At 34.8% G+C, this 25,758-nt stretch overlaps 1 protein-coding gene across 1 annotated transcript in view; it reads right to left on the bottom strand.

Moving 5' to 3' along the window:
- LOC149776692 (protein FAM117B-like) overlaps positions 1-24,809 on the bottom strand; it is a 91,032-nt gene extending 66,223 nt beyond the window's left edge. The window contains exon 1 of the mRNA XM_089941228.1: positions 24,424-24,809. Coding sequence (XP_089797354.1) covers positions 24,424-24,655 — 232 coding nt within the window. The 5' untranslated portion in view covers positions 24,656-24,809. The remainder of the gene's footprint in view (positions 1-24,423) is intronic.
- Between the last annotated feature and the right edge of the window lie 949 nt (positions 24,810-25,758).

The raw sequence follows: 25,758 nt of genomic DNA, 5'->3' as shown, positions 1-25,758 counted from the left end.
CAAAAGTATAACATCAACACAGTCACAAGCTGGGTTCATGACTGCAGACCACGTTATGTATCGAATTGCAGTATTGCAAGAATTACTGAAAAATCAATGATTTCTTGCCAGTAATAAACAAAACACCTAACAAAGAGTAATGATTTTAGTTTATGTAAATTCATTTTTTCTCTCTCATTTTATGGTATTTGTGCATTTAATTTTATCAACATCGTTTTAAAAAGAAATAAAATACAACACCAAGCTTTACGTCTTCTTTCAACCTATAATCATATATTTGATATAATCCCAGTACAATGGTTTAGTTTTTGTTACAAGGTCCACAGTGGAACTGCATTACATCAAGAAATGCATTATCATGAATGGCATTACAATGGGTGGTGCACCTATAGTAGAACATCATTGGCTTGAACACATTGGTTCACTCAAACTTTTTTAGATAAGTAAGAAGATACCAAATTTATGCATGATATAAAACCTTTTTTTTTTTATAACTATTAACATTTAACTGTTACTTCATGCATAGTCAGAATTAGGACAAAGATAAAATATTTCTGTTTGCACTTATCAATTTTACTTAAGTTGCTAACCTGGATATCCCAACTATTCATCCACACTGCAAACTGCCCTCATGGCTGTTATCACATTTATGAATGATTTTGAGATGTCCCTGATTAGGCATGTTAGAGTACATGTAATCTTTAGGAGCTTGTGCAGAATTCAACTTTCAACACTTTTAACTGACTGATGCATATGAAAACTGGAACCTGTATTTCATTTTATTTCAAGTTAAGCTTACAAGCTGGTGTAAACACAGAATTTCCTGTGGAACTGTAATCTTATCTTTTGGGACTCCTTCTTCCTACAGTCTGGGTCTGCTTGGAAGACAGAAAATGGCAGAATTTAATGTCATTTCTCACTGCCATATGGTTTCTGAGTTTAAACCTTATTGGTACTGAAAACAGTCTTGCACTCTTCAGAATTAAGTAGTGATCACCTTACATAATGATTACTGAAACTTTCAGATCTTCCAGGGTCCATTTATAGTGAATGTCTCTCATATCAACAGAGTGCTGTACACTTGTACATACACAATGGTCCTAATGGTAATCACTAATTACAACAAAAAAAATTCATAAGTCATTTAACAAGTGAAGGACTACTGCACAATCTTTTTTCTCACATAATAACAAAATAAAAGCTTTGAAAATCAGGTTGCCCAGATGATGTTTCTCGATGCTCCATAAATTACTGCAGTTTTCTTCAGGGCACCTTTACTCTACTTTTTTCACCAATATTTGTCATAAACAAAGTTAGTCCTAACTGCCCACAATACTTGTAACTCACTATCAGTGAAGGGCCAATGGAAAGTCTCATACAAGTTTATACAGAAAACAGTTTTCTTTTTCTTTCTTTGTGCCTGTCAAATACCAATAGTTGGCCATCCCTGACCAGAAATGTACTTTTGTTCATCTCAGTTTACATCAGTATAGCCCATAATGTAGTTAATCCGACACTGTTGTTCCTGGCTCAAAAATGTCAGGGAGCAGTTAACCTTGGACATTGCTTAGCCATTTCCCCACAAGCCAATGAAGTATGCAACAAGAACTGTGACTGCTTTAATTATTTAAATGCCATATTCCAGTTAGCCAAGAGATGCAACTAGCATATTCTCCAGGGCAAAGTGCCCATGTCTTGACAAAAGACAACCATGTGTATGTCTGTTTCTTTTAAGGTTCTCCCTGAGGGGCTGGTAGTGTGGACTCTGATTCCATAATCAGATAATGAATAGCAAAAACATGTGAATCAGTGTGGACCCTTAATAACAGCAATCACCTAACATATACGCAACTATGGAATTATATGGAGATAATTCAGAGGGGCACATTCAATGATCATTTTTAATAATATTTTTTATTTGCCCAACTGGGGTTTTACATTAGGAAAAATGACTCTTAAGAATTAATTTTAGCTGTCACTGGCTCCAAGGCAATGAGATGCTTTCTACCACAAATCTAGACTTAATACCACACTGTCAGATATATGTAACATTCTGTACATTTTTAAATACTGTTTGGGGATATTTAGAATATTATTCATTAAAAATATGAACCATAATTTTCAGCTCATTGTAAAGTATGAAAACTTTCAAGCCTGTCAAAACAAAAAAGATCTCTGTGCAAAAATTACACATGATATGTAATTTAAAACATATATCTCATTACTTATATCTGTTTTGGCAAAATCAACACATACTGTGGAGCTAAAATGGCACGATCATTACATTATGACATCATCAACATGGTCACTTTTTACTTGGGTGTATCTTTATGCTATTAACTTATGCAAACATTTGACTTAAAATGATGCAGTTGTCATTCAGCTCTTGTTAAATAATACAAAGGAAAAAATTCTTTTACAACTGTAGTGACTGGAAGAAAAGTCACGTGAAAAGCAAAAGTAAATATAGAGTATAAATAATCTGGAAATTCTTTATCAATTTATGACCTGCCATAAACTTGATGTGTGCTTTTGTTTACTGTGAAAAGATTTGGGTGTTCTCAATCAGTGTCATACTAAAAGAACAAACAACTCACCAACATAAATTTTTATTCAAGTTGTTGATAAGAAGTCTATCTATGATCTTCAAACTGTACAAATTTCAAATATTCATTCAGCTATTTTATGTTAAAGGCAATTAGTAACTGGGTGCTTTCCCTCCAGAATTTTTCTAAGTAATAACCATTACCTGGGCACAGATACTCAGCTAAGAGCAAGAAAATCGTAAACCAACCTATCAACTTTGGATAGCTACAACTTTCTCATACGATCAACCTTAATTTTAAAACTTTGTACCATGATCCAAGAACTTTAATTATTCATCCATCAATTGTCAATGATAATTTAAAACTAGAATGAATGATTGTTACTTTTATCTTTACTTCCTGATCAAAAACAAGCTCAGCAGGTGATATCTGACAAGAAGCATTCTTTAAATGACCTTCTTTTATTTAATTAAAGTTGGATTTTACATGGCAGCGGGGAATGGTGCCTGAGACTACAACTTTTTTTATTACCAAAAAACAACCCACTCCAGGTAATAAAATTGTCATGAGTAGATTAAAAAACTGTGAAGTGCATTTTTACATCTTTCTCAATTAGACAGCTGAGACCAATACTGGCTCAAAAGAAATTCATGAAGGTAAAGCATTTTTCTCAAGGGTTATTTTTCAAAAATTGACCCTGAGCTCAATATTGGGCCCATGTTAAAATGAGAAATATTTCAAAATTATGAAGAATTCCAAGTTTTATCGTTTAGTCCTATAATTATGCAAAATTCTGTAGAATAATCTGTCTGTAGTATAATGTCAAAGTGCTTTCATTAGTGGTCAGTGTGACGCATCAACATTAAGATTGATGCATTGGATAATCAGCAATAAATTGTTGACTATGTGGGAGATAATCTGTTTTGCCTTGGGTATGAAGTGAATTTTAATTAGGATTCAATCTTAACAGTTAGGAACAGATAAGGGTGCATTGTTGATGTAAGGTCATATAGTGGTAGGTGACAGGATTGACATAAACCAGGGGTGAATTTTAGGATGTGTGTGTGTTGTGTGTTTGTGTGTGTGTGATTTGGATTTTTAATGAAGCTTTAAGTCCACTAATTTGTGTGTAATTAAGTCGTGAATTCTTTCCAAATGAATCCATGGTGTAGAACATTTGCTGACTGATAGGCAAGCTTGTAAATTTATAGCACAGCCATACAATGATAGTGTCAGCAAGGGCTAATTATGTCATGTTACTAGGATATGAATGTGGTAGCAACTACAAGGCATTGATTTATGATAGTAGATTGTTTGTGTATTAGGTGAATGATATTAGCAAGTTCTTTTGAATTTCAATAGATGATATCTGGCAAAAAAGGGCATTGAATATTTGTTGATCTCAGGAGAAGGATATCATGACATGTATTTAAGTTGGATAAAATATTTTTATTTGATGGAAACACTGAAATAGTTCCATATCTGACTGCAGAGTGGGAAAGAGAGCACGGTCTGCAACCAAGAATATGACCCGAGGAGGCAAGAAGACAGAAAAAGAAGGAAAAGAGATACTGAAACACCAACCGATCACCAGTAGTGATTTGGAAAGACCAGAAACACCAGGTGATGATAGGCAATGAGTTTGATCTGTCACTCGATCAGATGATGAAATTTGTTTGTTCTATCAGTAATAGAACAGCTAAATAAATTTCATTGTTGTAACTCTTTTTCTGAGAGAAAGTCAATCATTCACAGGGGTCTCGAGTGGCCGAGTGGTCTAAAGCGCTCTCCGTTACGGACCACTGCCATCTCACCTCTGTCTGCGTGGGTTTGAGTCTCGGATTCGGCTAATGTGGGTATGTGAGAAAGCTTGCCAGTAGCTTCTCATGGGTCGGTGGTTCTTTCCGGGGGTTTTCCTGGTTCTTCCTTCACCATTAATACTGGCCACCATGTATAGCCTATCATGTGCTGAAAAATGGCATTAAAGCCTACAACAACAACAATCATTCACATGTCAATTTGTTTATGTAATTGATGCAACTGTTGCATTTTACAGTGGGGCTTGTGTTATTCTATTGTATATCTCTGCTCATTTCTCTGGTATTCCATCCCTTAATTTCATATTTTATGTTATTGTTTACATGATCCTGGCAAAAACACTATGGTCGATCATCTCCATGATAACGATAATCAAAATCCTTAAGGAGTGGGGAGTGTCTCACATCTGTCCCAGCACACATCATCACAAATCCTATATTAACAAAATGAACTGGGGCAAGTCCACACTCAAAATCAGCCTGTTTTTATTCTTTCTCACCCTGACCAACACACAGATCATTTACTCTCTTCAGGTTTTTGAACCAAGTAAACTCATTAGGTAGACCATCAGACTCATAATCCACGAGTTGTACGTTCAATACCTATAAAACTAAACCAGGTCGGCTGCCTGATTGTGTCCTTGGCAAAAATACTTTACTCACATTTCCTTAGCATTATATATTCAAGAATGTATTGAACGTGCTCCCCAAAACCTAACCCTAATATCCTTCACATGCATTGACAATGAGTGCAGTAAGAGGAAACTCCTCTAACAGGTATATGTCATAAGGTAACTACCCAAACAATTCCCTAATTAAGAAGACATTAGAGTCAAGAAAGAGGGTGGCCAAGTGTTGTCAAAGGAGCTCACCTTTACAGATCACTGAAATCTAATCTGTGGCCACATGGGGTTGAGTCTTGGCTTGGCCAACATGGGTATGTGAGAAAGTCTGCCAGTATCTTCCCATGGGTTGGTGGTTTGTCTAAGTCTTCTCCTCCACCAAATACATTGGCTACCATGTATAGCCTATCAAATGCTGAAAAATGGCATTTAACCCAGAAAAACAAACAAAAAAAACAATGAAAGTATTAGAAATTACACACACATGATAATAAACTGATAGGAGAAATGGTGTTCTTATGTCCAGGTAATCACAATAAGCCCAAGACCATGATAAGAGAAACTAAGTGAAGAAATCAATTTAGATCAAGAGCAAATTCCTTCCATGTTCTAAACAATCTCAGTTATCTACCTTCAGCACTCAAATTAATGAGAAGTCTAGGATATATAATGACATTTAGGTAATAAATTGAGGAACTTCACCATACATTATCATTTGAAACCTTCCAACAGTACCAACATGGAGTATTGAATTTATTCCTTACTGAAGGTTTGATGTAATATACTGCACTATTCTAGATGATGTGTATGGGAAAAGTTGAGTTGGGGAAGTGTCTTACTGCACAACAACACATGTAGGTTTGACTGCCAAGGCAAGTTGCATAATGCCACATATAGCCATTCAGTACCTTGAGCAAGGCTATAAAACAGCTAGCCAATAATGGCTGATCCAATGGTGGGAACTAAACCCACACACTTCTAGTCATCAGACCAACTCTTTAGCCACTGAGAATCAGCAGCTTTCTTCAGGAAAAGATGGTCAATTTAAAAATAGTTAAAAGTTGATTATCTGGAGTCATTGCTACAAATTTAACACAGAGCTTTGACAATGATATTGTTACTGCTACCATGAGAAGAGTGATCATACCTTTAAATCTTACAAATTTCTAACACAGTCAATACAATGCCTAATATATCAATAAGATGCAGTTTGATGTGTGCAAATGTCTGTCTGAGAGGAAACAGTTTGAACCTGATTGCTCCAGTAAACATTTGCATACAGCATGCTACAAGCCATGCTATTAAGACTCTATGATCTAAAAAAAACAGTAATAGAGAAGAGTGTAGAAGCAACATGCTTTGCAAAATTCTACAAATAATTTTCAGAGAAAATAAAGCAAAAATGGAAAAAGAACTTACAGTATTGCAAATCAAAACCCAACTAATCCTAGAATTACTAACACACTTTCTACTGAATAAAGTTCTGAATAAACTTTTGTGGTATTCCAATTAATTTCCAACAATGAAGGTGTTGTTGTGCCTATAGTGACTGGTGGACTCTAACGTACTAATGTACCGATGGCCTGAATTGTAACGATGTGCCAGCAGTCTTAAGTTGAATCACAGTAATATGATCCAAGGTTCCCTTATTTAAATTCACAATAATTCCAAGTTAATATCTCTTTCCAAGATTATTATAGAGCACTTTGTATTTCCTGAGAATAACAATTTCACCCATATCAAAATCTCAATACAAAAATATGATTTGTGCCCAGATGTTTCACAGAAATAAATCATTTTCCCAGTAAACATGATTATAAAGGCTCTGACTTGACCGAGGTCACAATAAACATTTTTTGAGAGAAAAAAGATATTGCTTATGGGAAAATTCCATTCTATTCTGTTGCTTACATTATAATAATAATTAACATGGTAAACACAATAACCTTGACTCAGACCTTGATAAATATGTATACTTTTATTGATAATGATTGTAATGTTAAACCCACACTCAATGAGAAAATATTAGCAAATTTTCTTTTTTAAATAATAATAATAATGAAGACTTTGTATAGCACCTAATCTTTAGAAGCTCTAAGTGCTTTTCAAAATTAGACAACACCTATAAGATAAAAAAACATATAATGATATGATTACAAATACAAACACTATGAAATTAGAAAACACAGAAAAAACATGCTGAGAATATTTAAGGTAGGAAACATTATTAGGTCTTTAAGTTTGTTCCTGCAGTCGAAATAAGTGAGTTTTGAGAGCGCTCTTGAATGTGATCACTGTGTCTTTGTGTCTAAGTTCAGTGGGCAATTCATTCCACGTTGCTGGGCCCTGGTATGCAAAAGAATGCTGTCCATATGACTTTGTTTTCATAGTGGGAATAATGAATATATGATTGTCAGAAGAGGAGCGTAAGTATCTTGCTGGTGTGTACACATCAGTGAGGTCGGATAGGTATGTTGGACTAGAGTCCATCAGTGAAACGTAGCACAGAGAACAAATTTTGTGTTTGATTCTGGATCGAATGGATAACCAGTGTAGGGTACAGAGCAGCAGGGAGGTGAACTCTGATCATACTCTAAGTATGATCCGAGCAGCTGTGTTTTGAACTTTTTGAAGTTTTTGGAGTAGATATTGTGATGAACCAGAGAGAATTGAGTTACAATAGTCCAGTCTTGAAAGTACTAATGAACACACAAGTGTTTTAGTGGCATCAACTGAAAGATATTTGCGAATTGAACTGATGTGAAAGGTTCCCGTGGCTGGATGTAGTAGCCTACTGCCGAGCTATGTAGCATCATGGTCATGCATGATACACTAAAGTGGTTGGTATTATAGAAAAGTAAACAGATGTAGCTCTACAATGATACCAAATAATCTGGAATTTCTAGTTGTACTACAAAATACAGAGGGAAAATCCTCATTTTTTGGACCTTATTTTTTTTCTACCCAAAATTAGCCTGTGGTCGGAATCCAATTTTGTGTTTGGATATTAGACTTTTTGGTCTCAGATATAAAGCAGACTGGTATGAACTGCAAACAGACAGAAAAAACTTTTGCACATTTAGGATAAGATGGGCATTTGGAATAAAGAGTGGTCTTGATACGAAAATAATGGTTTCATTAAGCAAAAAAAATATTAAAAAATTCTAACTTTTACCCTTCTGCTCATGCACGAGCCAAATAGCCAATGGAAAACAATGTTTCTAACACAACTAGGCAGTATGTTATTGGAAGATCACCCGGTAGTTGGTGTTTCAGGATGTATTCAGAAATAGCTTTCAAAATGTGTTTCCTGCTCGAATTTCAGACGAAAATGACAAAAACCTCCAGAGGTTAATGTGTTAAAATTCAAGTTAATTATGTACTTTTATTAATTCATCTTTCTTTTCAATCCTGTCATTATATGGCAACTTTTGATATAAAATACACTATTTATATGAATATTTAAAAGGAAGTAATAATGTGGTACTGAACTGTAATGATAAAGTGAGGGTTATCAAGTACATCTTGCCAACAGCTAAACCAACCCCTCAACAAAGATTGGTACCATAAAGATAGAGCTCCAGAACTGAAATTGTATCTTCTTGTCAACAGCAAGTGGCTTACACTGCTATAGAATTTTTATTATTCTGAGGGGAAGGTGTGCCTGGATATACATTTTAAAAGTGATATGACCCAGAATTAGAACCTGATCTATTTAACACAGCAAATACTTTTCTCAACCACAAAGCTCCTTGGCCTGCTTTTATTTTAAACAACTCCAGATGATTCAAGCCATACATGCTTCATTTGAATCATTACTTGGGTGGTGGGTGGGTGGGATATACTTCTTAAATAATTGTCTGTGTATTAAAACTAAAAAACAGTTAAGGAGTATCAGTTTTTAAACTCTAATGCTGCATTCCCTCCCAACACCTTTCCCTGGATAACTCGTGGAAATACAGATTACAGAAATTGAATCAGCTCCAATTTCACAAGAAGACTAATTAACATCATAAAGATAGTGACCCATGCCATGTGGGTGTGTTGTGTGAGAACTTTACGCACAAGTCAGTACAACTATGATTTACTAATTATAACACATTTATCTGCATTATCACAGAAGCTACTATCGTTTCAGCTATTTCTGAATCACACTAATCAATATTATTTTAATTATACCTGGTGGAATGTTCTACTATCAAATACACATTCAACAAGGTAAAGAATACAGATAACCACAGGCAACAAACAGCAACATTACTACTTTTGGATCTTCGAGAACAAACCACTTCATATTCAAAATTTCAAAGCAATATGTTACTTTTATAAAATTTATTAAACAGAAAAGCTCCAGCACAGTGCCTGTAAACAGCAACTGTAACAGTTAGATAGACAGATGGATGGGCATAACATGGTTAACACATAGTCCATAGTGGTTGGTGACTACACTACATGCCATATATGACCCCCAAAATGTAACATTTAAGCCCATGAATTTCCAAAAGTAACCAAGACAATTCACACTTGCAAGTGCTAAATTTCACTCAGCTTGTGAAAAACATTACAATTTAGTACTGAGGGGCCCAGAGTGGCCGAGTGGTCTAAAGCGCTCTCCATTACGGATCACTGCCATCTCACCTCTGTCTGCGTGGGTTCGAGTCTCAGATTCAGCCAATGTGGTATGTAAGAAAGCTTGCCAGTAGTTTCTCGTGGGTTGGTGGTTCTTTCCCCGGGTTCTTCCTCCACCATTAATATTGGCCGCCATGTATAGCCTATTGTGTGCTGAAAAATGGCGTTAAACCCTACAACAACAACAATTTAGCGCTGTGATTAATTAAAAGTTGATCAGTAACAAATTACAGAAATTTTGCTGTTTACTGATAACCCACAGATTCACAAAATATTATATCTCGGATATAACTTAGTGACTGTCCATTTAATTTCTGGGGTTGCCTGGGATTTTTTTTTACCAACTGGGTATTCTTTTTTATTTTACCTCCAGAAAATTATTTTTCAACTAACATAATGAATATTGGTTGTTTCTAATCTACAAATCAGAGCATTATATTTTTTGTAGCTATTTTTGGGGGCCAGACATTTTTCATAAAATGCATGGGCAAGTCAGATACGTCCCACTCCACAATTAAATGACTGGTTCCTTACAGATAATGTAGAAGTTCTCAAGTGTCTTAATACCAGCTAAGCTTGTCAGTTCTAAGTAATCAATAAATAAATATCTAGCCAAATCTGAAGGGGATATGTGGTTTGTACTTCCATTTTTTTCCCTTTACATACAGTGCAAATCAATTGACAAAAATATTTCAGGCATCTGAAGTAGGTCTTATTAAACTAAACAATCCTCAATAATTCATAAAGTAAATAATCTACAGTAAAACACATCATCAGGGCTCAAAACTACTGCCTTATTTTTACATAATACTTTTGGTGCATACCACAGTACTTTTTCACTCTACTAGTACCCAAGTCAATAGTTTCCATTAGTTAAGAATGTACAGAAAATACCAAGTACACTTATTTCGAATTAATAATATATAGAGCATGTTTTCATTTTTCATTACAAAATAATCTAAAATCTCATTTTCTTTTACAAACAGTTGAATTTGTCTTAAATTAGTTTTGAATACTACAAATATAACTCTATCTATTTATGATAATTTAGTCACATGTATGACACAGTGAGGCCAGACAAGATGTGAAAGATATACAGGATAAATTAACCTCTGAAAAATTTCAGATTAAAACAACTAAAATATGTTACTTTTTTATAGTTACTGACTAATGTCTGTTTATGTGTTACATACATGTATTCTTTGCAAAACTGAGATTATCAGAAGAGATGTTTTCTGCCTCAATTTTACATTATTTCTCTAGTCCATTAAATATCTGGTCATCTCTTGCGAGTGTTTTATGTTTGCTGGTCCTCTGATAAATATCCTGAATGGGTGTTGCCATCATATTCAAAGTTTCCTTACCTACTCTAGTAACAGAGTGGTTAGTGCATCATATAGAGGGGGCCCTGAGTGGCCGAGTGGTCTAAAGCGCTCTTCGTTACGGATCACTGCCATCTCACCTCTGTCTGCGGCGGTTTGAGTCTAAGATTCAGCCAATGTGGGCATGTGAGAAAGCTTGCCAGTAGCTTTTCGTGGGTCGGTGGTTCTTTCCGGGTTCTTCCTCCACCATTAATACTGGTCGCCACGTATAGCCTATCATGTGCTGAAAAATGGCGTTAAACCCCACAACAACAACAGCATCATATAGACCGCTCTGGAGACCTAGTGGCTAGAATGTCTGCCTCAGATGTGCAAGGTTACAAGTTCGAACCCAGCAGAGTCATATCAAAGACAAAAATGGTATAAGCAGCTGCCTCATTTGGCGCTCAGCATTAAGAGGTTAGTCACTTAGGACTGGTCAGCCTGGTTTCAGGATAATGCAACTGGATGGGGCATGATGCTCCATGCCTGTGGCATGATGCCCCAGTGCTAGACATCACTGTAAGCTGCCACACTGCAGACATCGTAGCAATATGACTGATTGTTTTTTTTTTTAACTACGTTAAAAATCCAAATTTCACACATACAAAGAGACACACACATGCATTGTACATGTAGGATTCAGTGCCAACACTTCCTATTTTTACTACCAAGCTCTCTAATTTCAGCTATATAGTGCAATCTTAATCATCCCATTTTTGTTACAGTTTTTATATTAAAAATTAAACAACAGACAGCATATATATAGCAAATTCATCTACTATAATGTACCAACTTTGTTGTTGGGGGTGAGGGGTGATTTTGTTTAAAATGTGATATTTTTTCATTTCAAATAATACAATGGATATATAACTGTTTTTTTCTTCTTTTAAATCAAAGAAAGATATTTTTCCAACTATTAAGACAGAAATTTTCACAACAGAAAGTGTTTAAGGCTCCTGCCTCAGAATATTAAATTGTTAGTCCATAACACAACAGTGATATACAGTGGTACAGATTGCTTACAGTCCGAAATTTGTCATGGTACCCAGCTCTACTAATCTGTGATCAGTCAATTTCTGGTCAATCTTGTTGATTTATGCAATAAAGATTCTGACACCAGTCCCATTCATAGTTAATTCATTTGTTTATTGAATCAACTGAAGACACTAAGTATAAGGTCAGCTGACTCATCTGACTGTTACAGGAAGCTTCTTAACATAGTTAAACAACTGTTTGTACGAGTCTGTGTATTTCAGTACATGTACTACTACTATCCTTAAAAAGAAGTTCTTTCATGTACTCACCTATAATGTTTTATGTAAGTTTACTACAAATAATTATATATAAAAATGGTACTAACAGCTGCCTTGCTTGGAGCTCAGCATTGAGAGGTTAGAGTTAGGACTGGTCAGTCTGGTGTCAGGAGAATGTAGCTGGGTGGGGCATCATGCTACATGTCTGTGACATGATGCCCCAGTGCTAGACATCACAATAAACTGCCACACCACAGCAATATTACTGAATTTTTTTAAAAAGCTATGTTAAAAATCCAAATCACACACTAATCATTATAAATCCTGTAATAAACTCATTTGAAAATCCTTATACATATTTGATAGTACAGATTATTTATCTAATTTTTAAAAGAATTTTCTATAAAGAACTCAACATGTAAAAACTGTACTGTGTTGGGTTTCATGGGAAATTGGTCAGTTCATCATATAAGCTTCTTCTCAAACTATTATTATTATTATTAATTTTATTATTAGTAGTATATTTTAATCCATTGTTTAGTGAGACACAATGAATGCCTGGCTATATGTTGCAGAATTCATTTTGCCAATTATGATAAGTTGTTTGTAAAATAATCTAATCCTGGTGGTTGGAGGTAGTCAAAATAAAGTCCAAAAAAGGTTGGACTATCCCCTTTGTTACTCTGACCTACACCCTCAACCGAAATGAATCTGCTACTGTGTTAGCAACATATGTTTAAACTTAAAGACGAGTATCAATCAAATGAATTATTGACAAGAATTCAACCATCCATATTTTAATAATATGATTCTGTTTCAATTTACTTCATTGATAATGGTTCTCATTCAGTCATGCAATTACAGGATATCAAAGTACTGTTCAAGTTATGCTGACCTTGTTAAATAGCTACACCCCAATGTTCGACAAAGTAATGAAAACCCAGAGAACTACGGTGTCAAATACTAGCGGAAAGGATCAGACTGAGCGTTGACATTTTATGCATTAATTCTGTATGAAAAGACTCTAACGGTAGGCAAGTACTGTTATTTGGCAAGGTTCCAGAGGTATATATTTAAATACCCTACCAAAGCAAATATGCATGACTGAATTTCAAAAGGTACCCTATTAAGAAGAGGCAATAAGCTTCCCCTCCTGTGTGCATAGGTAAAAAACCATTTTATGATAATGACACCATATGCTCCCTAAAGCTTTGTTTAGGCAGCCATTATGATTGATATCAACTCTGAAGTTCTATTGAAATACAGTACATGTCAAAGGCATACATAAAATGTATATCCTGAAAGGCCTTTAAAAAAGGTGTCATACATCTGTATTCCGCTATATAACTGGTATTTGGGGTAAAAAGAATTTACATGTACATTTTAAGCATTTGAATGCACATGAGTATGATATACAAACATCTCAGTGTTTGACTTGGGTACATTGACAATGACGGCCCAACAATTTTCAAAATCAATGTTAGTCTGGTTGGATATAAGCAAAATAAACAGGAAATAAAATGGTTGCTAAGTGATTAATTTGATAGCCCAGACCTAATACATGTCCCTTGAAGACTTTATTTTTTTGCTCTTGATTCATTGTTAATTTTTAAGTTCTGGACAAATGTTAAACAAAATATCCATGTAAATCTTTTCCTACAACTTCCTTATATTCCCAAACCCATCATTATAGTCCCCCTCTTATAAGGTAGGTAAGTTCACAGATCCAGATAAATTAGTCAATTTTTTTTTTTTCTCCCCATTTAACTGAATTTATCTTAGTACTGGCTAATGAGAACCAATTACTGTATAATGTGATTTCACAATATTAAATATGTTTTGTATTTTACTGTGTGTGCTTCCAGGATTGATGAGCACTAATGGAACATAAACAAGGCACTCCTCACAAACAGCTATAGTAGGTAAAAGATTTTCAAGTAACATTGTTTCTTTGGGATGCTACTCCAAAGGGATAGGAGGCACAGCAAACAGTAGCAGTTGCTCTAGCAAAATGACCAGTTAAGGGCATTTAGGGAATGCAGTGATAAAGGCTCCCTGGTTCTAATGCAGGTCATTTACAGTTCCCTCATGAGCAACATAATAAAAGAAGAGTCCCTTTAAGGGACTGATAATCTACTGGCTATACAGAGTTACCAGAACGTAAAGACCATTTCTTCCTTTTAATCACCTGAGTGTTAGTCATCTGTGATATTCTGCAGCAACAAGATTTTCAAATTAGCTACTGTAGTGGGCACATCATAAGTACAGTATATACTTGTGCATAAGCTGAATGATTAAGGAAAAAATAAAGGCCTGGAAGAAGGGATGGGGTTGGCTTATCTGCAAGCCAGTGTCTAAACTTGACAGTTATTAGGTCTTTTTGTTGACTACTGTAATGGCTGTAAATCTTGGGACATGACTAAATATTTTTGTCTGTGTCCTAAGACATAGGCATGTAAAAAAAACTTTTGGTGACCCAACAATTATTAAACTATTATAAAGTACTATGATTGATTCTGTTATTATTTTGCATGTGCATATTTTCTGAATTTTCATTTTGCGACAGCAGTACAGGCCAGTTAATCATTAAAACCCTGAAACTGGCATGTGTTAAGAGGGAATTTTGACCAGCAACTATACCAGTACATTGATGACTGGGACCTAAAATCAGGAGGTTTTTCGTAGCATTTTTAGAGCCTCGTTTTCACTAAATTTTGAACAATTTTCATTGTCCAATATGCGTGAAATTCACAAAAAGACACTGTTTCTCCCTATGACACATCCTATTTTCCCACAGGACATGCCCTATTTTCATATTCTGGTCAGCTATGGTCAAACTGCGCAATAGCTAAAGATTAGTCTTAAATAAACATGCAAGAAACCCAGCGCAACTAATTAAAAATGAATCCTTATCGAAGCAACTATTTTGTGAAAATGACTGGCCCTCCGTCATAATTCAAAGAAACCACGTTCTATACTACTGCGTTATGCAAGCACCAGCAACTGATTGGCAAATAAAGGATTCTCAATTTTGTTGAACAAAAGCTACCTAAACAGGCAGCCTCATGGTACCATACATGTGGCCACTATTTTCCCCTCATTGTATATCTGGCCTTATTCCCTTATTATCAACTCGTAAAGCATTTAGTATTCTGAATTAGTTTTTTGAGGACACATTTGCCGTGTGGTATGTATTTTCATTCCTTTTTTTATTGTAACGATGGCAATTAACATTAGTATATATGGTATAAAATGCCAGGTGTTCACTCATGTAACTTTCTTTTGTGGGAACGGCGCTACAGCATCCGTAGTCATCATTCTTGGGACTGAAATTAATTGTGGACGATTTTATTGTTGTGGTTTATTTTTTATTTTTGTATTGTTGTAGAGATAAAAAAAATCATTAATTTACGTGAATAATGTTTAAACTTAACATTCTATTGAGTGAAGAAGCCAATTCTTTCTAGTAAATTAATTATTTTGTCACAACAATAAGTCACAGGTGATACAACAGAACACGTAGGACTTTTCTTGTTTAGAAGAAATGAAAATCAAAGGCATAATGTAATAATCAGGAGTTCTATGCAAAAATTGGAAGATATATTAAATTTGGAGGTAGGCATGGAGTGACCCCAAAATTCGGGAGTTTTCTTCCTTCTCCCAGCATGAAAGTTGACAGGCATGTTTTAAGGTCGCTTATATCAAAGCAAACTACAACTCAGCTTTTATGATATTAGCATAATTTTCGAAGCATTATTTCTGAAACTTCATTTTTGTATTTTGGAGATATCATTAAAGTTTAGCACAATGGTGCCCATGATTCGACTCTAAGGGATGTACTTAATTCAGCGTGTAATCAAACCTACAATGTACATATGGTGGAGCCATTAGGTAAATATGTTCAATAGCCTAATTGCGAGCGTTGAATCGAACTGTATTGGTATTCATTGTGTTGTCATACTTGGATTACATTTTAATGAGTTAGGCATTTACAATTTTAAAGCAAACTAAAAACGTAATTACCGGTGCACTGATATAAAATGTCCAATGCAATAATGCTTAAACAAACAATAATCAAGTCAAAAGGGAGAGGTAGTGTTACAGCAACTCACGATTCTGAAATTCTTGTCATCATTCGATCAAATTATACACAAACCTAATGTAGGCAGAAACAATAAGAAAACAGAAAAAGAAATAAATTACTTTTCAAACAAGTTTATACCATTTCTTTTTAATACTCATGCACACCAACCTCAAGATAAGTATATATGTAATTATTTTTAAATATAAGTTTACCTAAATAAGTACATTTAGAATTTAACTCGTGCATGTTGACATGTCTCATAATTGTGAGTCGGCTTATACGTGGGTCATGCACTTTTTAGTGTTTATATGTTTAGTGTGAGGGAAGGCTTATACACGAATGGACTTATACCTAAGTATATACATGGTGGTCTGGTGGAAACTCCATTTTGATAAGATGTTGTGTTATGGAGGAGAAACAATACATTGATTAGCAAGAGGGATGACATGGTAGCCACACTTTAAATCAGACTGGCATCATATTTCTACATAGCTTCAACCAAACATCACACATGTATGTCTTTTAATGACAGCACAATTTTGACAGGACTAGCCATCCAAGGATTTAGTGATAAGATTTTCAAAACAACAGTTACAGCAGTCATATATAAACTTGGGTCAGCACAGTGTTCATTAACAACAAACTAGACATCCTTAAAAGCCTTTCAAACCCCATGCTGATATGACCCTTATCCAGGAGAAATAGCAATAAGATTTTCAAGAGGGTCACTGTACCAGGCATACCGAATGTCTCAATGGCACAATAAGGATCAATATGACACGAGAAGCTTTTAGTGAATTCCCTACCTTGATACAACCATCCATTCAGGAGGAGTAACGTTAACCTTTTTCAGATGGCCACCATTTTCATTTGGACCAATTATACATCTTAAGAAATTTTCTGGTGAAAACCCCATGGCAATATTACTTTTCATTCAAGAGGATTAGCAAGACAAAGATTTTCACAATGGTCACTATAGGACCATATTGGATATCAAATCTGTACTATTTTCATTCAGAACCAACTAGATATCAGAAGTCTTCTGCTGAAAATCCCATAGCATTATTTCATTTCATTTTGATGAAGCAACAAGATTTTCAACATCATGGCCACTTTGGCAGCCATACTGGACACCAATTTGGCCCCATTTCCAATTACAACCAACTAGACATCATAAGCAGTCTTTCATTGAAAATCTAATGTTGATATGACCATCTTTTCATGAAGAAAAGCAATATCAAGTTTTTCAAGATGGCCACTGTGGCAGCCACACTGGACATCAGCTTTGCATGATTTTATAACTAGGACCAACCAGACTTCATAAGAAGTGTTCTGAAACCCCATGCTGATATGACTATACATTCAGGAGGATAGCAACAAGAAAAATTCAAGAGTGCTACTGTAGTGTCAATACTGGATGCATGAACAATACATTTTCATTTGGGACCAATTAGAACATAGGCTGAATGTGCTATAGTTTCATGGCAATCCAAGTAGTTTAAGAGGAGTAGTGATAGTAAAATTATGCAAACAGACGATGGAGAACAGATCATCCCATAATATCTACAGGTCTGAGTTAAAGAATAAGCACTATTGATCAGTGACCTGTTTTGTATGTATGAATGTGCCAGGCACATCAACATGAAATGACTTTATCTTTAACAAATTCAACAAGAGATCACAATGGATCTGAGATTATATTCACTCGGTTGACATGTACTTAACCGTATGCCAAATGCAAAACTTGGACAAAAAATTCTGGGTCATTAGTATGCTTTCTTTAGACTTCATTACTTCATTGCTGTTGACTACCTATGATCAAGGTTTCTTTAAAATAAATTTCTTCCTTCATATTTGATTACACTTCAGCACTGTTTGTCCAATATTGGAAATAGTGAAAGGCACTTAATGCCAGGATGCTTTCTGTCAAAGTTGGTCAAATCTGTTAAGCAAGCTTAAAGTTGTTTAAGTGGTTTTTTAAATTTTTAATTGTAGCACTGTCATCATTTTTAATGGAGATTAGCCAGGGTTTCAGTCTAGTCAATTTTCTTTAAGTTTTAGACTCATGGCCTAGGTACATATGGAAATTAAGTGTAGCATCCTCTGCTTTACCACTGGATTAAATGGAATATTTTCACATGTGATAATGTATCCATTGCTTCTAAAAATACACACAAAATCCTCATCCTTTCGTTCTGAATTGACTGCTATCTGTTTCCCCATTTGGAAAACTTAGAAAAAAACTTCCTCAAAATCACTTTTACCATGGATTTTATTACAATGAAGATTTTTGACACAATTATTAGTTGTGTCAAAGAAGGTTCCAGTCAGAACAAGAAGACACATTATTTATATGCCACAATTTGCATTATTACCCCAGTGTCATGGTCTGGGGGTGGGAGTGAGTGTAGGGCTGGGGACAAGAGTGAGAAGGTTTGGAATATGCAGTAAAGATATGCAACGGTGAGCATATACTGTTACTCTTGTTGCCCTTGTCACATTCACCATTATCACCACTACACCTACCAGGCACTAGCAGTACAACTATTGTCACCACCACTGTGTACTGTCCATCACATGATTTTAAGGGCTTAAATCAGAAATTGCCATAAATAAAAGGATAAAACTAACAAGATATGAGGTAGGATTATCTCTCATAACCTATGCACTGTACTTGAGCATTATTTACACATCTTAAACTATATCAGTTCGAGTATATTATTTGAAATTGCTTGGCCCAATGCCAAACTGTCTAATAACTATACTGTATCCACCATTATGTAAGTGAAACCTACTTTAGGGAGGGGAAATAACATTTTGTAAAGGAATTTCATTCCTTTTTCTGGGGGAGAAGAGCAGTTTAGTTATATGAGAACATTATATATAACCATTAAAATATGTTAAACATATATGCATTTGATAAATAACTTTGAATAAAATAAGAAAAAGACAAACTTGTTTACTTGCCATCATTATCAGCAGAGAGGGAGCTAGAATGTCAGAGCAGTATAAGGTGCTTGCCATTGCTATCACTGACATCTTACCTCTGTCCATGTGGGTTTAAGTCTTAGCTTGACCAATGTGTGAGATTCATGCAACTGCCCATTCTGGAGAAAACAATTAGGGCAACCCCCAACCTTTGAAAAATGTTTAAATTATGAAAGCAACAAGTCTTTTCCTAAATTTTGAATCAATACATATAGTTGGTCCCAGGGTTTATAATGGTAAGATTTATGTATATTCAAAGCTTGCGCACTCCAAACCAGTCAAACTGCATGGCAAGAACCTTTTATGCATAGATTTCCTTGCTGCTTAAATGATGGACAGAATTAGCTAAAATTTCATTTATGAAAAGTTGACTCAGAACTTTTCATGGTCACGCCATACAGACACACAAAAGTTGTCCTTCTGTAATATTTACCTTTGTGAGCAAGTCAACAAAGGTTTATAAACACTGAAAAATGCCACCCACTTCAGTTTGTTACATTCAACCATCACAGCATATGTTATCAGGGGAAGAAGCATTTCTATAACTGGATTTTCCATTTGTAAAACAGGTACACCCACCCTACCACCCATTGCAGAGCAAAAAAAAAAATCTAAGTGCAAAAGCTTCACGATAAACAAACGTTACTATATGTACCATAAGATAGCATGAAAATCTAAACATGTCAGATGCATAAAGACTTCACACCAAATTTTATTTCTCTACTTCGAATGGATTTTGCTTTAGTGTGCTAACAAAAGTTCTTAATCAAAAATAAAATAGTCCAAATGTGTTTCTTTTATATAAAAAAAAGATGGCATGAAATTTAACTAATTGGATGATCTAATTATGACCAAGATCTAATGTGTAAAATGTTACCTTTTGCTTTCTTGCTAGAACTTGTTCTAGATAGACATATGGATATAAGGAGGGTGGGTGGACAGTAGCAAAATATGTCCCCATCTGCTGCTGCAGTAGGAACATAAAAAATATCAACAAATTGTGCACATGTATGCTGTGAGACCACAATTTTACAATGAAACGGGTTGTGGTACAAATAAGCAGTATCGACTGACCTGATTTGAGAATTGTACAAAGAGATACTAAAAAACAAAACAAATGCAGGACCATATCATTTTTCATCCATACAGAGACTTCTACCTTGACAGATGTCTATCAGCAGCTATGGCAGTCTTGTCCATAATTTAAGTTACATGTCTGTAATTTCTCTTCCCAAAATTGACAACTGGTCTAATATAAACATTTTTTTTATGAACCTCACCTGTCTATTGCTATTATCCCCCCCCCCCTTCTCTCAAGCACACATACAATCCCACAACAAGAATAGTGTATCCACAGAACCATGGTACAGCAGAAATCATTGAAACTTGGATGAATGTGTTCTTGGCCATCATGGAAGTGGGAATAAGCATAACACTAGTCAAACTCAAACAGGTTGTAATAATTTTTGCTCATGCAAATTTAATGTTTTTGTAGCTTTGGTTGGTGCATTCAATTGTTTCTAATAATAATGCTATAAAACTGCAACAAAGATAAGCTTCTTGTTGTTTTCTTCAATTGATGTAACATATTTTACAGACCAATTCCAACAGACTGGTTTACTTTTATTCATGAGATCCCTAGCATTGCCGCCTTCCATTTATAACTGCATTATATTGAGGGCATTTTAACAATGGATAAATGCAACTGCACAATGAACCTGCAGATTAGTATCTATGGCAACACTGTTGATTCCACTGATGAAATGGGTCTACATTTTATGCAGTTATGTGTTTGTAAAATATAGTTGATGTTGTATTTATTATGGAATTCATCATTCATTTGTATGTCTGTAGTATATAGTTCATGTGGTATTTAACATTCTCTTGTGAAAAAAATACAACAAAAAATAAACAACATTTCATTAGACTTGAGCCCATTTATGCTAATTGTGGACCAACCATGAACAAATCGTAGCTGACTGCAAAAAAGTTGGTTTTCATAGTACAAACACGATCTAGGAGGAGTGGACTGGTATGGCAGTACATGGGGATGGAAAACCATGCATGTAATGGACCAAGATGTGAAGTTAACATTCACCTTATCTTCATATACTCATGACTGTTAACTAATTTTAGTTTCTTTAAAAACTGATGGATAAAACTGTGAATACTGGAGTCCGCTAAATAAAACCAGTATTGATGGTATAGTAAAACCAAATGTTATATATATATTTAATTTTACTAATTGTTAAGGTCTTTTTCATCATTATGTGTTATGTATACTTGAAATTTATAATTGATCTTGTCCAAAGTCAAGTTCATTCTGTACCTAACTAGGGCCATTTATTATGGAAAACAACTGCCAGCCTATTTTAATGTAGTTCACTCTTCTCCAAATCTATCTTTGTGCTAGCGGTAACAACAAATTAATAAATATTGAGAGATGTCAATTGATTTCCATTTGTATACAAAAAAAATTGTAATCAGAAAATTCCAGGTTTGTAGTAGACTTGCATTGCAAAGTCACCAATGACTGCTAGTGATATTGAACTAATGACAAAAGAGACTCAATTTCTGGGGTTAAAATCTGTCAAAATAACAGCTTGGCACTGAATAAATGAATCTTTAACTGAACCGTTGAAACAAAAAAGATTACATCATTTTTTATTTTACCACTGCCAGTACATTAAGTATTTTTCTTTGTCAATTTTACATTTTATGTGACTCACAAACTGGGATGATGGAGATGTCTAATGTTAACTGCAGCAGGACTGGGTGGAAGTGATATATTCTGAACACTACATCAGACTGTTCGTGTGTTTTAACACTGCTGCAATGTTTACTAGCTTTCTAAACATGTAAATGGTTTATAGTAAATGAGATTATACTGCTTAAATGAAATGATTAGAAACTCAGCTTGTTAGGCCACTCAATGATTAGAAACTCAGCTTGTTAGGCCACTCAACAGCTAAAAACTGTGCATGCTGTACCTTGCACAATTTGCATTTGTTTGTAAGACTCATCTTTATTGAAAATGACAGTCCATGTACATGACAAAAAATGTATAGTGCAATTTGATATACTGCCTGTACATGAACATGGAATGCTTTACTTGAATTTACAATCGATGAAGAAATCAAGCATTGGCTTACTATCTTGAAATGGTGTTTCTGTAAATTAAAATGTTATTGATCAAAGGTTTTGGTGAGAAATATGTAGTTTAAAATTAAATACTGCAAAAACATTTTATCAGTATTATGTGTTCTGTGCAGCACAATCAATTCTAATTAACTCCTGCCTTTTCCTAGCAATGTCAAAATCAATGTGAAAATTAAGAATGTAAACTTTCAAAAAAGAATACAAATCCCACTTAACAATCCTTTTAAACTGAGTTGAAAATATAATTTAACTGGGATGAGTAATTCCTGTGACAATGACTGCCACATGCATGTTCAATTTTGTAAATGTTTACAGGCTGTAAATTAAACTACAGTATTTACACACCATCCCAATTGTTTTTATCCCCCCTACAGATTTTAAAAACAAATGGATTAAAGGATATAAAAAAACGAAAAAAATTAATAATTTCATTCAATGATTTATGAGTTCTAACCTGATTGTCACCAGGGGGTCCCAAACACTTTAAACTTGGTGTTTTGAATTAAACGAGATATTCTTTAGTAACACAGCCACCATATTTGCATGAGCCAATGATCTATGCTTTCAAGTAACAAATGTTATCTAGTTTGCGGTCTTTGATAATCTAAAAAATTCTGCACTTTTGGGAGTTACTTGTCTTTGAACAAATGTATATATAAGAGTTCCTCCATTTTACTTGTTCAATTTGTCTTAGCAGTCTTAGGGACCCATTGGAAACAGTCAGGTTAGAAATTGTAAATCGGTGAATGAAATTACTAAGTTTTGTGCATATTTTATATCCTAAATGCTTTGCATTTTTTAAATTGCTAGTAGAGTACAAGCAAACTGCAAGGGTGGGGTATTTTGTGTAAATACTATAAACCATGTAAATGTTGTACCCTTAAGTATTTAAATTATGAACTGAAGCTGACTACTGAAAGTTTCTCAACATTTTTATATGGGGATAGAGGAGTTTTGTGCTTTAGAACAAGACTTAAAATGGATAATATTTAGTATGCTCCTACCATCCAGAGAGAGAATCAGTGAGTTCCATTGTAGTTGCATGTGGCATTTGGTAGGTAAATATAAATCAATCTGCACTATCTTCAAGTTGTCCAACAGAAGGTATAAAAGAACTAATCATGACTTTTAACCTGAAATATCACATCACCACACCGCTCCAGATACCAAAGTGGTTACAGCATCAACCTCACATGCTGGAGGTTGCGGGTTTTGAACCACCGCTGAGTCATACCAAAATCTTATAACAATGGTACTAGCAGCTGCCTTGCTGGTGTTAAGATAAATGTGACTGGGTGGGGCATGGTACTACATGTCTGCGACATGATGCAGCACTGCTGACATTGTAGTGATAAGACTGAAAAATTATAAAAGCTACGTTTAAAATCCAAATCTTTACACCCACCACTACACTATTATTAGGATTTTTTAAATAAAAAAAACATAAATAGTATATTAAGGAGAAAAATTTAATCATTTTTTGTGAAGTTTAAGAATTAACCATAATATTTAATTTGCGACTTTAATCTCTCTTTGCCAGTTTATCTTTGCAAAAGAACATATTGCTGATGCTGCTCATAAAGATCAGTCACTGAACATTTTGTTATGGTTATTTTGTCATCATTTTATAGTCTTAGTTACATGAAAGAAATACATGCTTAAAGCTTTATAATAACTGTTTTACTGTGATAACGCTTTGACCATGCTAACAACAAATAATAATAATAATAATAATAATAATAAACTTATAAAGGCATACAGCAAAACAAAACTGCACTGAACAACTGACATTTCACAAATCCTTTTATGAATATCATAGAACTCAATCATTCTGTCATCACAAAGGTATTTATAATTTAATTTACAACTGAAACGTATTCCAAAACGACTTTCACAGACTTGTGAGCTTCTAAGATGGCAAGTTGCCAAGTCAGCTAGTACACGAGTTGAGACCACTTACCTTTTGCACTACTTGGCGAGCTAGGTGATCTTCTTTCAGGTGATAGTCGAATTTCAGGTACTGGTGATCTTCTCTGCCTTATTTTATTGTCACTCCGTAGGGTGGGGGATGTAGGACTACTTCCCTTCAGTGAGAAAGCCTTCACAGCCTTGATGGGTCCTTTGGTTTGTGATGCCGATGGGGACACATTTCGGCGAACTCGCTGCGCCGATGTAGCCGGCTGAACGGACATTTTGTCGCTTAATAAACTTATGAAGTGTTCAATAAATGTCTGTTGACTGTTCTGCAACCGAACTCAGTATGCATCCATATATCGAACTTTTTTTACTTTTCTATTTCTCTGTTTCCACTGCTCTCAAACCGACTCTCAACTCAACACAAGAATTCCTCACAACAGAGGTCATGTGACCACCGGTTTTAACTTCTGATTGGACCATAGTCCGCCATCTTAATGTCAATGTAGCTTTCGTGAAATCTGCACTGGTCGGGATTCTTTGCTAAAATTTGCATTAAATGACATATTTTTCAACGATTTTTACTAAGAAATAAAAAATACGATGATTAATTGTTCATTTCAATTCACTTTAAATAATTTTTCTTTACTCTATGACATGCAAGTGCGAGATTTGGCTCTCGGATTTATTTCCCTTTGTTCATTCATGACAACGAAATATATGTAAACATCCGGTGCACGTGGTTTAAATAGCATGAGTGACAGCTTAGCAACGAGTAACTGTTACGACATATATGAAGCATTTGCCATAATTCAATGTTTCTGGTATGTTACACTTAAGTATCCTTCACAAATGCCCAAAATATAAGAGTGTCATTTCCACCGACATTAACAATTCATGCATTTGTAGCAAAAATTGGCAGACCGCTTACTGCAACTGTTAGAGACTTATAATGGTTAAATCCGTTGTTTATTTTTAAATAACAAATACAACAAACTTTGATAAACTAAATGACAAATTATATCTACGATTACCGGTACATCCAAAAGCTATATGTTTCAAGTTTATTTGCAGTTTTCTAGTAGGTGCGATGATCGGCGGGGTCAAATCAGGCAACAGTTAAAGGGAGGTAATTAGAGCCCTTCTCAACACGAGAGAGTACTGACGAATTTTGAACAAACACTTCCTCTTGATTTAGATCGCACATCAGTATGTAATGGTAGTATCTATACATTTTTTCTAAGAAAAGAAGTATATGCCTATTTGAAGCTGATGGACTGCAGATTGATTTATTTTACATATTGTTACGAAAACTTTTACTTTTTAGTTTTTTTAGTAAACGAATTGGTCCAAGGAACCGACTGCCTTTTACGTGGGTTAT

Source organism: Sinohyriopsis cumingii, chromosome 18 (assembly GCF_028554795.1).
Source record: "Sinohyriopsis cumingii isolate HCF-2022 chromosome 18, ASM2855479v2, whole genome shotgun sequence".
Taxonomy (NCBI): Eukaryota; Metazoa; Mollusca; class Bivalvia; order Unionida; family Unionidae; genus Sinohyriopsis; species Sinohyriopsis cumingii.
This window is presented reverse-complemented; position numbering and strand designations above follow the sequence as displayed.